The 16,774-nt window shown below is 45.2% G+C and overlaps 1 protein-coding gene and 1 non-coding gene across 2 annotated transcripts in view; one reads left to right on the top strand and one right to left on the bottom strand.

Annotated features, from left to right (window-relative positions):
• Positions 1-16,774, bottom strand: part of EYA2 (EYA transcriptional coactivator and phosphatase 2) — a 170,178-nt gene that overhangs the window by 76,925 nt on the left and 76,479 nt on the right. Inside the window, exons 7-8 of the mRNA XM_052650803.1 lie at positions 9,391-9,533; positions 1,483-1,566 (exon numbers count right to left, since the gene is read on the bottom strand). Of these exons, the coding sequence (XP_052506763.1) occupies positions 1,483-1,566; positions 9,391-9,533 (227 nt within the window). The remainder of the gene's footprint in view (positions 1-1,482; positions 1,567-9,390; positions 9,534-16,774) is intronic.
• Positions 13,139-13,210, top strand: TRNAR-ACG (transfer RNA arginine (anticodon ACG)). The gene has a single exon. It is a non-coding gene; the product is annotated as a tRNA-Arg (tRNA).

Below are 16,774 nucleotides of genomic sequence, written 5' to 3'. Positions count from 1 at the left end.
AGTGAAGGAATGGTTCTTAGGGGAGATGGTTTTATTTGGGTGGTTAAGAAACACAGAACACCCAGCCCGGGTGGGCATCTCATTACTGCAGCCCCTTTGGGAAAGCCCATTTTCTTTCTTTCTTTCCTTTTTTTTTTGCAATAGCTGCCAAGTCTGCTTCCAGCAGCTCTGGACTCTGCCATCCTTTCCCTAAGCTGTGCACGCTCCAAAAACGCATGCCGGATTTCCCGCAGGCACTGCTAGACATATTAACGGCATTCCTCCTCGGCGAGAGGTTTCTGCACCACCAACACCATTTTAACGTTCTTTACAACGTAACGGCAGACGATAAATCTATCTTGCTAATTACACATCCAGCTTGTTACAACCCTCATAAAAAACACGAGCAGCTGGAAAAGCCATGAGGTGATGTCAAATCATATTCCTGGGCTCTAAACAGAAACAGAAATATTTTCCAGGCGCTGGTGAGTCTCCTGGTTCCCACTCATGCGTGGAAGCAGCTGCCGACAGGTTTAACTCGGAGGAGCTGATTCTGTGTCTGTCCCCCAAAGCCCCAACCCCCCACCTTTACCTGTCTCCCCGAAGAGATGGCAGACATCTGGAGCATCCACAGTGGGGTTGATACCAAGCCCTCAGGATGGATGCAAAGAATCGGCAGGGTTTGGGTTTTAGTGGTTGGGTTCATTTTTGCATTCCATGCATGTTCAGTCGCTTGGTCTGACTCTTTGAGACCCCATGGACTGTAGACTGACAGGCTCCTCCGTCCATGGAATTCTCCAGGCAAGAATACTGGAGTGGGTAGCCATGCCCTTCTCCAGGGGATCTTCCTGACCCAGGGGTCGAACCCGCATCTCCTGCATTGCAGGTGGATTCTCTACCACTGAGCCACTGGGGAAACCCTCATTTTTGCATTTTTAAGGGGTTTTCAGTGGTTCTTGCATGGACCACCAGTCCCCCAACAGCATCTGCCTGATATTCTAACTGGATGGTTCCTCGACATAATTTGTCGGTGATACATTTGCAAAGCTGTTGGAGCTGACAAAATGCCTCCCCCTTGTCTCAGAAAAATGGGAGGAAAATTAAATTCATCTGCCAGAGATACTAAGATAAACAATAGGGAGGAAGAAAAGTACTTTACCTCACTTTCCAGCTAGGATTCCTGGGTTTGGCTGAAGCATCTCCTAGCCCTCTTAGGAGGAGGGAGACAGGCGAAGACTACAAGCTTATATCCAATCAAGTGGATGTTGACTGTTTCATGTGTTGGAAGAAAAGGCAAGGCAGACAATGGGGGAAGCTGATTGAATTTTCACATGTCAAGGGAAAATTCTATAGGACTTCTCAAACCTGGGCTGATGCAAAGGGGCAGCATTCGTTGGAGAAGCTGCCTCACCAGCTGCCCCCACAATTCCCAGGATAAACCAGCTGGACAGACTGTTATGCTGAAAAAAAGAGAGAGAAACAGAGAGACAACATGATTCTTACCTTCCCGTATCTGGAGGCGAAAGTCCCCGTGAGTAAGGAGTGGAAAATAATTATCGTCTCATCCAGGTCCCACACGAACACACGCTGGGATGAAAGAGAGGGAGAGAAAGGAGATAAATACATTTGCTTGCATCTGACTTGATGTCTGCAGAAATTAACTCCCTGGGAGGAGAAAGATGTCTTGAAAAACATTATCTCTAATTTCTAAAACATGTGACTCATGGATGTGTCCTTGAGTCCTCATTCAACCTCCACTGTGTAAAATATATTCTGATGGCCAATCCTGGGGGTCCCTGTCAACCCACAGATGCCAGAACTGAGATGCCTGTTCTTGCCTTTCACATAAAAGTTCACAAAAGGAGGAATTCAGTCCAAAACCAACAATAAAAATCGTATAACTCATTTGACAAAATGAAATACTGCCATTTTACGTTGACTGCTCACCATAAGCCTAGCTACTTCTGAGCATTTGTTTTTAGCGGTTCTGGTGATTACCTTTATTACTTTTACTTATTGGTTTGCCAACTTTACTCATTTGTGTGTGCTTCTATTTTCACTTTTTAAATTTTTGGCTGCACCTCAAAGCCTGTGTGAACTTAGCTCCCTGACCAAGGACTGAACCCGTGCCCCCTGCATTGGAAGGTGGAGTCTTAACCACTGGACCCCCAGGGAAATCCCTGATTGCACACTTTAGACTGGGCTTTGTGAAAGATGAAGGTTTAGCTCATGGTAATCTCCCCCGTTTCTCCAGAACTTTATATTTTTCACATATATGAACTGCTTTATTTCCAATTCCCATCAGCTCTGGATATTTTCTCTTGGCTATAACAGCAAGCTCAATATGGAAAATATGGATATTGGTGTCCGTACCTTTTCCACTAGCTCCTCCCCTCTCCAGTATTTGAGCTTCAGCCTTACTTTTGCCTTGTCAGTGTGGATAAACTGGTTTGTGCGTTGGGTTTTATAACTGTACCTTCGGTGCTCTGTCTTCATGTTGATGTTAAAAGTTGGTAGCCAGTAAAGGGCATTTATTTACATCTTGTGATTACTGTTCACTGAAGAGCCAAGTAATGAGCTAGGATTTTACTCCCTTTTCTATGTAGCCAGTGTCATAACTCTGGAGCCCATTTATTTTTATTTTGTTAAACAACAACAACAACAATGTAGTTATTTAGCTCCACCAAGTGTTAGCTGTGGCACCTGGGATCTTCCATGTTTGGTGAACTCTCAGTTGCAGCAAGTGGGATCTGGTTCCCTGACCAGATCTAGTTCACTGGCCCCATGCATTGGGGGTGTGGAGTCTTAGCCACTGGACCACCAGGAAGTCCCCTCCAGAACAACTTTAAGGAAACTGTTTCTGCCACTAAGGTCATATGTATTCTCCTTTCTTGTACTCCATCTTGATTAAAATCATGTCATAGCTCAGTTTTTTTCACATAGGAATCATGCCTGTCTGGAATAACTTTTTATTTTTGCTGGAGTTTATTAACTGATTTAATTCTTTTGTTTCCAATATGGTGTCTTTATTAGAATCTCAAATTTAGCCACACCCTCTGTATCAAAGATGTTCTTCCTCTGTGACAGAATGTTCCAGTGTGGACTGGATCATCTTTAGGGTTGCCACATAGCTAGGATCCTGAGACCCCCCCCTTTACTGCATTTCTGGGTCAGATTCACTGTTTTCTGGATCCCAAATCTCTTTATTGGGTTTCTTCCTTGTTTTGCTTGAGTATATCCTTAGGTTGCTTTTTCTAAGAGGGTGCATAGAAAGTAATCTTCCTGCATTTTTACAAATCTAATCGTACCTTTAATTTGCTGTAAAGTTCTTCTAAGTGCAGAATTCCAATGGGAAAATAGTGTCCTCTAGAACTTTGAAAGAATCCCTCTATCTTGTAGTATCCAGCATGATTAATGAGAAGTCTGACGTTTCACTGATCTTCAGTTCTTTGTAGGTTTTACTTTTTTCCTCTTTGGGTTTTTTAGGCTCTTTTCTTTATGTTTGGTATCCTCAAATCCCATGAGGATATATCTAGGTGTAGTCTTTTTTCATTCATACTGTTCAGCATACAAATAATTTCAATCCTATTTCTTTAAATAATGTCCCCTCGTCTCTCCCACTGTTCTCTCTTTCTGGAATTTCCAACAGTCAAATTAGACCTTTTGGATTGATATTACTTATCCTTTAAAAATATTTTTTCTATAATTTTTTTTTAATAAATGTTCTCAGAGATGTCTTTAACTTTCTCTTCTAACCTTTCTATGAAACTCTGGAGTCTATTATTTAAAAATCTACAGTAGCTTTTTCTTTGTCTCTAAATGTTTCTTTTCCATTAGCCTGCACTTCTTATTTTGTGGATACAAGATAAGAAAACCAAACAGAATTTTTCTACGATCTCTTTTGTTTCTTAAGTTACCTCTCTTGTCATTTATCCTATTCATTTATCTTGGCCATAATTTTCCATACTGTAGGTTTTCTTAATTTTTCTGGTGATCATTATTTTTAAGCACAAAAGGGCTGACTGATCATTTATGTAGCTGGTGTTGGGGGCGGCAAAGGTATCTACTTAAGTCTACCAACTTGAGTGGGCCACCTTCGAAAACTCTCTGGGGGGTCAGGGGTTGTATTTATACATCTGTAATGCCTTTAAAAGTGAAGAGAAAGGTAATACCTCAAAGGAAAAAGATCAATGAATACAGAGGTTTTCAAAACAATTAGTAGACTTGAATATTACTTTGTGAAATTTTTGCTCTGCTTACAATTATGTGTATATATATTTTGGGTCATGATAATAAGTATTGTTCTTATTATAGGTCAAGGTAAAAAGTGTTTGAAAATCACTGTGGGGGGTTAAATATGCTAAGTCCTAATTTATCCAACTGGGTTGGATCAGTTAAACTTAGATACTTTGGTAAGAGGATTTTTTTAAAAAAATCAATTTAATGCAGACTCCCTTAATTTATTGACTATCTTCCCTCTGAAGAGGGTCTGTCCCTCTTCCTCACTAGGCCACCATTCTATCTCCCTGCCCTAGATTTTTAGTGGGTATATTGTTCGTGGTGGCCATTCTGCTGATGAGCCTAACTTTTTAGCCCACCAGGGTTTCAGCCAGGACTGGGCCCCTAACCCCACTGGGTCAGAAGTCTTTCCTCGGGAACTCAAAACTGGGGCCTGGAAAGAAATTCATCGTCTTTGGGTGGCTGTTGCTGGCAACATGATCTGGAGGCCAGGCCAGGCAAATCTGGGGAGGGAGAGGAACAGAGGTTGGAGAGAGGGAAACACGATCCAAGGCTTTTGTAGGACTTGGCTTTAGTGAGAAGCAAGGGCTTCTCAGCTGGCTCAGTGGTAAAGAATCTGCCTGCCAATGCAAGAGACGTGGGTTCGATCCCTGGGATGGGAAGATCCTCTGGAGGAGGAAACGGCAACCTGCTCCAGTATTCCTGCCTGGCAAGTTCCATGGACAGAGAAGCCTGGCGGGCTGCAGTCCATAGGGTCGCAAACAGTCGGACATGACTGGGTGACTGATTTTGAGCACAGAGTGAGAGGGCCTGGAGGAGAGCTGTGCCCAGTAACCTGTACATTGAAGAGACATTCCTGCCTGGGGATTCTAGCACCTACACTGTGGAACGTGGGGCGAGAAGGCGTAAATGCGTTTCCTGGCCTCTCCCACCTTCTGGTTACAGTATCTTGCCGACACTGGCTGTCCCTTTGGCTCATAAGTTCTAAGAGAATCCCCGTATCCTTGAAATAAATTCTGCTTTTTCACTTAAGCCAGCTCAAGTTGGTTTCTGGCACCTGCAGTCAAGGGATTTTAACTAATACAGACTCCGAATTTTCCTTCTTTCCACTTCTCTACCTAATTTCTCTCTCGTGGGCTACGGTCATTAGCAACAGTGCCAAAGAGTTAAGAGGTGAGACTCGTGCAAACCCTTCATGCTGATATTAAGCACGGCAGTGAAACACAGCTCACACCTTTTCAACTGTTCCTGCCCTGTGGTACTTACTCTGGAATCAAGCAGCAGATGTTTCTAGAAAAATATCACCCCATAATCCCCCACTTCCATGCCACCCCACCCCCTTCTCAGCTTAATGGAAAAATGTCTCTCCACCCCCACTGTCCCCTACCAAGAGCAGAAACCACATTAGTGACTTAATACGTTTTAAAAATATATTAAACTGTGAGTTGCTCTCCGGGATTTTCTATAGCTCTGCAACTTCTAGCTGGTAGAAAATCCGCAGGCATCTGGGAGGCAGAAAGCAAGGGTAACCTGGAGCCAGTACATTTTCTTCTAACTCTTCGCAAAGGCCTAATCCCCTGAAGGGTTTGTGCAAAGTCTCTTTGGTTTTGGAAAGTGGTGGCTTTAAGAATTAGAGGAAAAGCAAGGACAGAATCCTCTGGACTGAGAATGGTGCCATGAGCAGTGGGAACACATGCTCTGCGGCAGGTTCCCAGCGCAGTCAAGCTCTCAGAGGAGATGGCTGGGTATACCTCCAGAGGCTGACCAAGCACAGGAGAAGAGTCGTTGTTTAGTCGCTCAGTCGTGTCCGACTCTTTTGAAGCCCCATGGACTGCAGCCTGCCAGGCTCCTCTGTCCATGGGATTTCCCAGACAAGAATCGCGGAGAGGGCTGCCATTCCCTTCTCCAGGGGATCTTCCCGACTCAGGGATCGAACCCACACCTCCTGCCTTGGCAGGCAGGGTGCTTACCACTGAGCCTCCTGGGAAGCCCTAGGGGAGGGGAGTGATGTTCAAAATATTTAACAGCTTCTAGGATGATCGGAACAGACACCAGCCATAAACAACTGCCACTGCTCTCTTAGTGAATATGGCTAGCTAGCACAGCCCTGCTAGTAAACACCGTACGTCCTACCAGAGAATGCTGGCTAAATATCAAATGTCCTAATATTGGCCATTTGTTGTTGTTAGGGTCTCCAGCATCCACCCCCTTTCCAAAAAAGAACTTTTATTTATTTATTTTTGGCTGCGCTGGGTCTTGTTCCTGCGTATGGCTTTTCTCTAGTTGCAGCAAACGGGAGCTACTCTCTCGCTGCGGAGCACAGACTAGGGCTTCAGTAGTTGCAGCTGCCAGGCTCCAGAGCACAGGCTCGGTAGCTGTGGCACACGGGCTTAGTTGTTCGACGCCATGTGGGATCTTCCCAGGCCAGGGATTGACCCCCTGTCTCCTGCACTGGCAGATGGATTCTCTACTGAGCCATCAGGGAAGCCCCCACTGGCTTAGAAGAGCATCCGGTTTTCTTTTCCCATTGCGTGCTCGCTCTCTCGGTGGGACTGTCCATCTGGGCACGAGTGAGGACCTAGACCAGGCCAATGGGATGCCGCCTCTTTGGAATCAAACATCGAGTGACATAGTGTTAGAATTTTAAATGTTTCACTCTGCAGTGGGGGCTGGCACCCTGAAGCTCCCTGGATTTCCCAGCATGGCCTTTGATAATATTCTTCATAACTTTGGTTGTATCACTTCCTCTTCATGCCATTTCCTCCCAGTGAATTCCTTTTTGCTTAAGTAACCAGAATTGGTTTCTGTTGCTTGCAACCAAAGGACTGTACCTAATACCTCAAAGTCCTTAGTGTCCACAAGGATCTCTCTGCCCAACATATGGCAGGAGACCCCAGAGAATGGCTGGACTGCCAGTGACCGCTGCAGATCCTGAAAAAGAGAAAGGCAGCAGCCACCAAGCCACACTGGACAACAGAGGCTATTATCTTGTCTTTTTTAAAAAGTTAAAAATTATTATTATTATTAATTTATTTATTGGCCACGTTGTGCAGTATGTGGGATCTTAGTTCCCCCATCAGGGATCAAACCCGCACCCTCTGCACTGGAAGCATAGAATCTTAACCAGTGGCCTGCCAGGGAAGTCCCTATTATTCTGTTTTCCGAGACCACACGAACCTTAAGATTCTCACATAATCCCGGCAGGGGGAAGGGCCCAGTAATGAAATGAAACTCCCTACCACCTGGGTGGATGGGGACTCAGAGTCAAATGACACTGGTTTTAAGGCAAAGATGAAAATGGTATTTCTTAGCATATCTGAGTTTGCCGGCTGAGCTTTGTAGCTGCCAAATTTGCACAGGATTGTGAACAGGGGTGTGATAATGCTGCATTTGGGTACCTAGACAGTGACCCAGGCTTTGCCAACACTATCCATGTATACCCATGGCACACTCAAGCCAACAAATGACTGCCTTCTGCAAACAAGTACAAACTTGTGCCTGTGCCCATTTTTTCCCTTAGACAACAGTTAGACAGATAACATGAGCTAGACAGGTAACATGAGCTTCCCTGGTGGCTCAGACGGTAAAGAGTCTATCCGCAATGTGGGAAACCCGGGTTCAGTCCCTGGGCCAGGAAAGGTCCTGGGAGAAGGAAACGGCAACCCACTCCAGTGTCTTGCTTGGAAAAATCCTATGGATGGAGGAGCCTGGTGGGCTACAGTCCATGGGGTCACAAAGAGTCAGACAGGACTGAGTGATTAACACACTCTGGGGGGCATTTGTCTCCTTCACTTGTCTCCTCCACCTCTCATGCACACTGTTCTTTTTTGTTTGCTTGGGAAAATGTCAGCGCCTGACCAATAACCCCACACTTGCTTCATTATAATCAGGACTGCTGCGGCCCTTCGATAGCAGTTCTGAGCCTGGGCTGCGCTGGAATCACCGAGGGAGCATAAACACACTGGCACCTGGGTCTCTCCTCAAGGACTCTGACTTCATTGATCTGGATAGTCACTGATCTGCTGACTTCATTGATCTGGATAGTCACTGATCTGCAGCTTGAGAATGAAGGTTTCTCAAAGCTTCCCAGAAGATTCTTCTTCTTTTTTTAAAATTTATTTGGCAGCACTGGGTCTTAGTTGCGACATGTGAATTCTTAGTTGTGACACGTGCGATCTAGTTCCCTGACCAGGGATTGAACCTGGGCCCCCTGCATTGGGAGGGCAGAGTCTTAACCAGTGGACCATGAGGAAAGTCCCCAGAAGATTCTTATGTGTAGCCCAGACTGAGAGCCACTGTCTGAGAAACTCAGAATCACAGAAACAATGCAAACTCATTTCAGCCAGCCTCCTATCTCCAGACAGATAAATATCTAAGCTGTAGGAGGGTCACTGTTGCTTCCTAGGTGGCTCAGTGGTAGAAGAGTCCATTTGTCAATGCAGGAGACGTGGGTTCAGTCCCTAGGTTGCAAAGATCCCCTGGAGGAGGAAATGGCAGCCCACTCCAGTATTCTTGCCTGGAGAATCCCATGGACAGAGGAGACTGCCAGGCTATAGTCCAGGGGGCTGCAAAGAGTCAGGCACGACTGAGCGACACACACCCAGTAGGGTCACTAGGGGAACTTTTAGAACTCCCTGCAATGTCCAGTTAATTAGTCTGGGAGGAGGTCTGGGCATCTGAATTTTCAAAAGCACCCCCGGTGACTCTAACCAGTAGCTGAGGTTAAGAATCACCAATCCAATGGGGAAGGTCCACTGTCCAATGTCATCTTTACCGGAGGTTTTCAAAGTGTGGTCTCCAACCACACCAACAACATCTAGGAATCTGTTGGAAATGCAGCTTCTCAGGCCCTGCCCCAGATCTCCTAACTTAGAAGCCCTGGCGGTGGGCACAGTCTGGGTTTTCCCAGGCCCCCAGGTGATGCTGTCTCAGCTCACCGGTTGTTACCACCTCTAGGGTCACTTTTCCTAGCCTGGCCAGTCAACAGTGCTTTCGTGTGGCCAAATTCTTCCCTCCTTCTCATCAAGGGCACTTTTCTCTGTTACTGCACTCTGTGAACACAAAGGGCCATCTTCCCCCCAGGGACTTGGAGAGAACTCTGGTCCCCACCTCCTGTTCCAGCCACAAGTGGACGTGACATTCACTCAACCAGGCGGAAGCATCTGGAGTTACCTCGATCTCATTGTCCCCTGCTGGGGAGGGGTCGCTGCTCCGCTTAGACCGGCCTCGGAGCTTCCCGTCGGAGGCCCGGGGCGGCCTGTCTGTGTCTCCCTCCTTTGCCGGTGTGGAAGGCCCATTGTGTGTGTTATATTCACCTGGCGTAGGAAAGGAAAGGGCAGACAGGTCAGAGAGCTGGCTGAGCGTCTCCTCCTGTGAACGACTATACCAGAACCATCTAACTCCAAAGTGGAAGGTCCCAAAGGCAGCAGTGAAGGCAAAGATCACGAAGGATCAAAATTAACTCTCAAAAGTTCCTTAAACTGCCCATTCATAATCATTCATTCATCCAGCAAAGATTTACTGCGTAGGTATAGTTCCAGTCACTGGTTCCCACAGCACCCAGACTCTAGAGGGAGGAGAGAGACATCAGAGAGATAAGGAAACATGTAACATGCCAGGTGGGGACGTGTGTGACAGAGAGCTGAGGAATCGGATAGGAGCAGGGAGAGTGCTGGGGGGCCACTAACTTATGGGGGACACCTCGTGGATAAGGGGACAGCTGAGCAGGGATCTGAGAGGCAAGGGTGGGGCCCTACAGCTTCAGGGAATGGTGTTTCGTGCTTGCAACTGTCTATATACCCTAGGGCCTGAGAATCCCTGAACCAACAGAAGGAGGAAAAGAACACACACATGTGTATTTGGCTGGGCGCCTCTCGTGGCCCTGACGGTAAAGAATCTGCCTGCAATGCAGGGTTCAATCCCTGGGTTGGGAAGATCCTCCAGAAAAGGGAACGGCAATCCACTCCAGTATTCTTGCGTGAAGAATTCCATGGACAGAGGAGCCACAGGGTCACAAAGAGTCAGACACATCTGGGCAACCAACTTTCACTTTTCACTATGTAGCTGGCTATCAAACTCCCTCTCTTGGGGTGAGTGGGGGTGTGTGGGGAGAATTCTCTAAGTTCCCGTCACTAGGCAGCTTGCTGCATTTTCTGTATGTATCTTAAAAGCAAGTCCTTTAAGCTTTCAGTTCAGTTCAGTCGCTCAGTCATATCCGACTCTTTGCGACCCCATGAATCGCAGCACGCCAGGCCTCCCTGTCCATCACCAACTCCCGGAGTTCACTCAGACTCACATCCATCGAGTCAGTGATGCCATCCAGCCATCTCATCCTCAGTCGTCCCCTTCTCCTCCTGCCCCCAATCCCTCCCAGCATCAGAGTCTTTTCCAGTGAGTCAACTCTTCGCATGAGGTGGCCAAAGTACTGGAGTTTCAGCTTTAGCATCATTCCTTCTAAAGAAATCCCAGGGTTGATCTCCTTCAGAATGGACTGGTTGAATCTCCTTGCAGTCCAAGGGACTCTCAAGAGTCCTTCTTTTTTTTTTTTTTTTTTTTTAAAGTTTTTTATTTTTTTAATTTTAAAATCTTTAATTCTTACATGTGTTCCCAAATATGAACCCCCCTCCCACCTCCCTCCCCATTCAAGAGTCCTTCTTCACAGTCCAACTCTCACATCCATACAAGACTACTGGAAAAACCATAGCCTTGACTAGACGGACCTTAGTCGGCAGAGTAATGTCTCTGCTTTTGAATATGCTATCTAGGTTGGTCATAACTTTTCTTCCAAGGAGTAAGTGTCTTTTAATTTCATGGCTGCAATCACCATCTGCAGTGATTTTGGAGCCCAAAAATATAAGGTCTGACACTGTTTCCACTGTTTCTCCATCTATTTCCCATGAAGTGATGGGACCGGATGCCATGATCTTCGTTTTTTGAATGTTGAGCTTTAAGCCTACTTTTTCACTCTCCTCTTTTACTTTCATCAAGAGGCTTTTTTAGTTCCTCTTCACTTTCTGCCATAAGGGTGGTGTCAGCTGCATATCTGAGGTTTTTGATATTTCTCCCGGCAATCTTGATTCCAGCTTGTGTTTCTTCCAGTCCAGCGTTTCTCATGATGTACTCTGCACAGAAGTTAAATAAGCAGGGTGACAATACACAGCCTTGACGTACTCCTTTTCCTATTTGGAACCAGTCTGTTGTTCCATGTCCAGTTCTAACTGTTGCTTCCTGGCCTGCATATAGATTTCTCAAGAGGCAGGTTAGGTGGTCTGGTATTGCCATCTCTTTCCGAATTTTCCACAGTTTATTGTGATCCACACAGTCAAAGGCTTTGGCATAGTCAATAAAGCAGAAATAGATGTTTTTCTGGAACTCTCTTCCTTTTCCCATGATTCAGCGGATGTTGGCAATTTGATCTCTGGTTCCTCTGCCTTTTCTAAAACCAGCTTGAACATCAGAAGTTCACAGTTCACGTATTGCTGAAGCCTAGCTTGGAGAATTTTGAGCATTACTTTACTAGCATGTGAGATGAGTGCAATTGTGTGGTAGTTTGAGCATTCTTTGGCATTGCCTTTCTTTGGGGTTGGAATGAAAACTGACCTTTTCCAGTCCTGTGGCCATTGCTGAGTTTTCCAAATTTGCTGGCATACTGAGTGCAGCACTTTCACAGCATCATCTTTCAGGATTTGAAATAGCTCTACTGGAATTCCATCACCTCTACTAGCTTTGTTTGTAGTGATGCTTTCTAAGGCCCACTTGACTTCACATTCCAAGCTTTGCTTGTTAAGAAATCTGTCAATCTGAGATTCTAAGGCAAGAGCATCCAGCACAGGGCTGGCAATTAGGAGATACCAGCAAAGGGCTTAAATTGAGTTCTGGTTTGAAGAGACCTACATACATGCAAGGACCAGTGAGAAGGTGTAGGGATGAGGGTGGGCACTTTTGGATTCTCGTTGAAGTGGCATTTCTGGTCACAGTGTGCTGAGAGGCTGCCAGGCTCCTGCCCTCGGGCAATTGTCTAATGATCCACAATGAACAAGTGGTCAGCACCCCGCAGGACTTAAGTCCCAGAGCCAGCGTCCAAGTTGTGTTGGTTTTTAAGCACAGAAGTTTTAAATGCATTTTACTAGACTTCATTATCTTTATTTAACTAATGAGGGAACTGAGGCTTATGGAGATGATGTAAGCCTGTAACCCTGCAAATGAGCGATAAAGCCAGAACTAAAATTTGGGCCTGCCTGTGTCACTTGAGTGACAGAACTATAAACCAGCGTGGAACCTTAGAGGACCTCCCATCCCACTTTCTCGTCTTACATTTGCTTGTCTTAGCTCCCAAATGTACCCTGTGGACTCCATCTTTCCTTCCATAATTGCCAGTTCTTGGATCATTGGGGTGGCGGGGAGAAACGCTTTTGTCTAAAAATACTTGGCAAGCCACTAATTTTTTCCTACCCTGGAAGGACTATTTCCCTCCCAAACCCAAGGGATTGAATTTTATTTATTTAATATTTATAAAACTTCTTAGCAGACTAAGGACATAATAAAAAAAGATGTGATTTTGAGTTGTAGAACTGCTGGGCTGTCTCCAGCTCCCCCCCCAATTTTTGGGATACGGCATTAGAGACTCCCCAAACATCAAACTAGCAAAGACTTTCTTCTGGAGGATGAGGAAAAGGCAGCAAATAAATTCACAGATGCTTAAGAGTCATAAATAAAGTTTATCCTGATTCACTTGGTAGTTCTAAGACTGTGGAGGCTTAGAAAACACTCATTGACCCCATTAAAATCCAGGCAAATATTATTAAAAAGAGGAGGAAACACCAGCTACCTAAGAAATGTCCCAATAAGGTGTTGGGTGAAGTCAATTTATTAGGGGTGCCAAAAAAAGCAGCTTTCCCCAACCTTATACATTCTTGAGACTTCCCTGGTGGCTCAGACGGTAAAGCGTCTGTCTACGATGCGGGAGACCCAGGTTCGATCCCTGGGTTGGGAAGATCCCTTGGAGAAGGAAATGGCCAACCACTCCAGTACCATTGCCTGGAAAATCCCATGGACAGAGGAGCCTGGTAGGCTACAGTCCATGGGGTCACAAAGAGTCGGAGACGACTGAGCGACTTCACGTTCGTTCACTGTTAATATAATATATATATACATTCTTGAGAATGAAGGGTCAAAGTTCAAGGACAAAGTCAGAGGTACACATGCCACAGCAAATTATAATAATCCTTCTTGGAGTCATCTCACTCTTCTTCTTTCTCCCCTTTTAACACTTTTACTTATTTTAACAACTGTTGAGGTATAACTGACATACCAAAAAAACCATACATACTTGGAGCACAGTTTGATAAGTTTTGAACACATGGTCACATCTATGAAACCACCACCACAATGAAGTTAATGAACGAATCCAGCACCAAGGGTTTCTCTGTAATTTCCCTGTAGTCGCTTCCTCTTGCTACCCACTCCCCAGCCAACCAGAGGTCTGCTTTCTTTCACCATAAATTAGTCTGTATTTTTTAGAGTTTTAAACAAATGGCATCACTTAGTATGTGATGTCCACACACATACAAACACACACTTTTCTGGCTTCTTTCAACCAGCAGGACTGTTCTGAGATTCAATCCACGTTGCTACGTTTATCGCTAGTTTATCTCTCTGTGTTGCTGAGTACCACTCTACTGGGTGGAAGAATCCCTATCCGTTTACCTGGAGATGGACATCTGGGTTGATTCTAGTTTCTGGCTGGACGAAAGCTTTTATGAACATTCACTCATCAGTGCGCATCCGTCTTTGCATAGACTTGAGCTTTCTCGTTATGAGAGACTGTGGTTGCTGGTTCATAAGCAACTGCAAAAATGTCTTCCAAAGTGGTTGTAGCATCTCCCACTCCCACCAGCAAGGTTACGGGGATTCCAGCTGCTCTGCATCGCTGCCAATCATTGGTATGGTCAGTCTTTGTAATTACAGCCATTCAATTTGCATTTCTCTGACTAACGCAGCACCCTAGTCATGTGCTTTTTACAAAATATTTCTTTCTTTTATTTTTGGCTGCGCTGGGTCTCGGCTGCAACACTAGGGCTCTTTGCGGTGGGGTGAGGGCTGCTCTCTAGATGTGGCTCATGGGCTCAGCTGCCCTGCAGCATGTGGGATCTTAGACACCAGGATTGAACCTGTGCCTCCTGCTTTGGAAAGCAGATTCTTACCCACTGGACCACCAGGGAAGTTCTAGTCAGGCACTTTTCTTTTTTTTCCGGCCGTGCTGGTATATTCTTTGGTGAAGTGTCTGTTGAAGTACTTTGCCCATTTCTTTATCGGGTTGTTTTCTTATTATTGGTTTTGAAAGTTTTTTAAAAAAACCATATTCTGAATGGTTTATTTTATGTGTCAACTTGTCTGAGCCAAGGGAGGCCCAGACAGCTAGTAAGACATTATTTTTGGGTGTGGCTGTGAAGGTATCTCCAAAGAGATTAGTGAGTAGAGACGATATGCCCTACCTAACCAATGTGGGTGGGCATCAGGCAATCCATTGAGGATTTGGGTAGAACAAGACGGCAGAGGAAGGGAGAACTCTCTCTCTTCCTGACACATAAAACTAACTATCACACATGAGTTACTTAGAAGTGTGTTCTAAATACTTTGCTTTTGGATATTTTGGATATTTGCGGATTTTCCGAAAATCTTCCTCTTACTCCTAATTTAAGTCCCCTATTTTCAGAGTATGTACTGTTAATTCCTTGAAACCTTTTAAATGTAATGGGACGTCACGATTTATGGCCTGGAAGTTCTGTTTTGGTAAATGTTTCATGCGCATTTGAAAAAAACGTGAATTTTGCTGTTCCGTGGAGGGGCCTAGAGGTTGTCTGTTACATCTTTTCCCTCTAGTTCCCTCCCCAGAGAAAATGAGTTAACGGTTGTTTTTGCATCCTTCCGGAAACTTCCTATGCGAATATGGGCATTAAACTATATTCATATTTAAAACCCTCCAGGATCATGTCGTGCACGCAGTTCTTGTTTCCTCACCTATCACAATAGCTCAGAGAGATCCATATTAGTGGATTCTTTTCAACAGGTGTATAGAGTGCCAAGGGTGGATACACTACCATTTATTTAACCTGACTCCTATTCATGGATATTTAGGTTACTTCCAGGCTTTTGCTCTGCTGCATCAAGAATTCTTCTAACGTAAGTCTTTGTACCTATGTGAAACTTTATTTTTCGTGTAAGTTTGTAGAAGTAGAATAATTGAATTAAAGCAACCATTACTGATTTGTCTTTTCTCTTGAGTAACAAGAGAGGTTCAGATTTTGCTTTTGCCATCAGCAAAAGTGCAAGTGAAAGCTGCTCAGTCATGTCTGACTCTTGGTGAGCCCATGGAATTCTTCAAGCCAGAATACTGGAGTGGGTAGCCAATTCCCTTCTCCAGGAGATCTTCCCAACCCAGGGATCGAACCCAGGTCTCCCTCATTCCGGGGGGATTCTTTACCAGCTGAGCCACAAGGGAAGCCCAAGAATACTGGAGTGGGTAGCCTATCCCTTCTCCAGGGGATCTTCCTGCCATCAGCGAATTACCCTGCAAACGTCTGTGAATTGCTAGGGCTTCAAGTAATTGCGAATGCGTGTTGATGCCAACGGTGCGATGATGGGGCTGTGGGCTGCGGAGGAGCAGAGCCTGAGGACAGCGTATCGGGACAACGCAAAGGGTGAGCATGCTCTGTCAGTAATATATAAACCTCTTGAGCCTCTGGAATTTAGAACCAACCACTCAAGGAGACCCTGGATAATTTCAGAAGTGGAGTTTTTATGGGGAATTTTAAGAGAGTGCATGAGCGTGTGCGTGTGTGCGTGTGCGCCCGTGCGCCCAAGTAAGCTTACATGCCGTTCCTTTATAACAGACACGGGGGAGATGAGGCAAGAGACCTTGGTTACAGCTGACTATTATTTATGTCATTAGATTTTATGTGAGCTTGTTAGACACACAGTAAAAACCATCTCAACCACTTATTGTTGAACTTTAGGGCCAGAGGATAAATGAAGAACAGGGGGAAACAATAAGGGAAAATTTCAAAGAGACACAAAGAGCCTTTATGTTCGCTCCGGATGGGGAACAAAAATGACCATCTCACATAACCCAAATTCTTGAGAAGTCAGTCTCTAGAATCCAGCTCACCAGCAAATTATAGATAGTAGCATCAGGTGGAAGATTTCCTGCTTATATTTCATTTCTGAAACCAGTTTGAAGAGGCCACATGCTGAAAAGCAGGATGGGCAAAGACAATTCAGCAAGTTACATTTCATACTCTTCCAAGGAAGCAAACTTTGGAAATTGGAAGCTGGGTATTATGCATTTATTCTGTACTCTTTGATGAGGTCACAGTGACCAAAGCCAGTGCCCAAATCTTCAACTGCCTTCCAAGTGGACTGAAAAATGCTTGGCCATGTTACCTTCCATTTGTCACCAAGCCAATGCTATTTAACTCACCCAAACTGATGGAAAATGCAAGCAACAGCCGCACCGAGAACTTCAGGAATCAAAGTGGTGAGTCTTCACTACTGTTCT

Source organism: Budorcas taxicolor, chromosome 13, assembly GCF_023091745.1.
Source record: "Budorcas taxicolor isolate Tak-1 chromosome 13, Takin1.1, whole genome shotgun sequence".
NCBI classification, from domain to species: Eukaryota; Metazoa; Chordata; class Mammalia; order Artiodactyla; family Bovidae; genus Budorcas; species Budorcas taxicolor.
The sequence above is the reverse complement of the archived record's forward strand: the minus strand, read 5'-3'. Positions and strand labels throughout refer to the sequence as shown.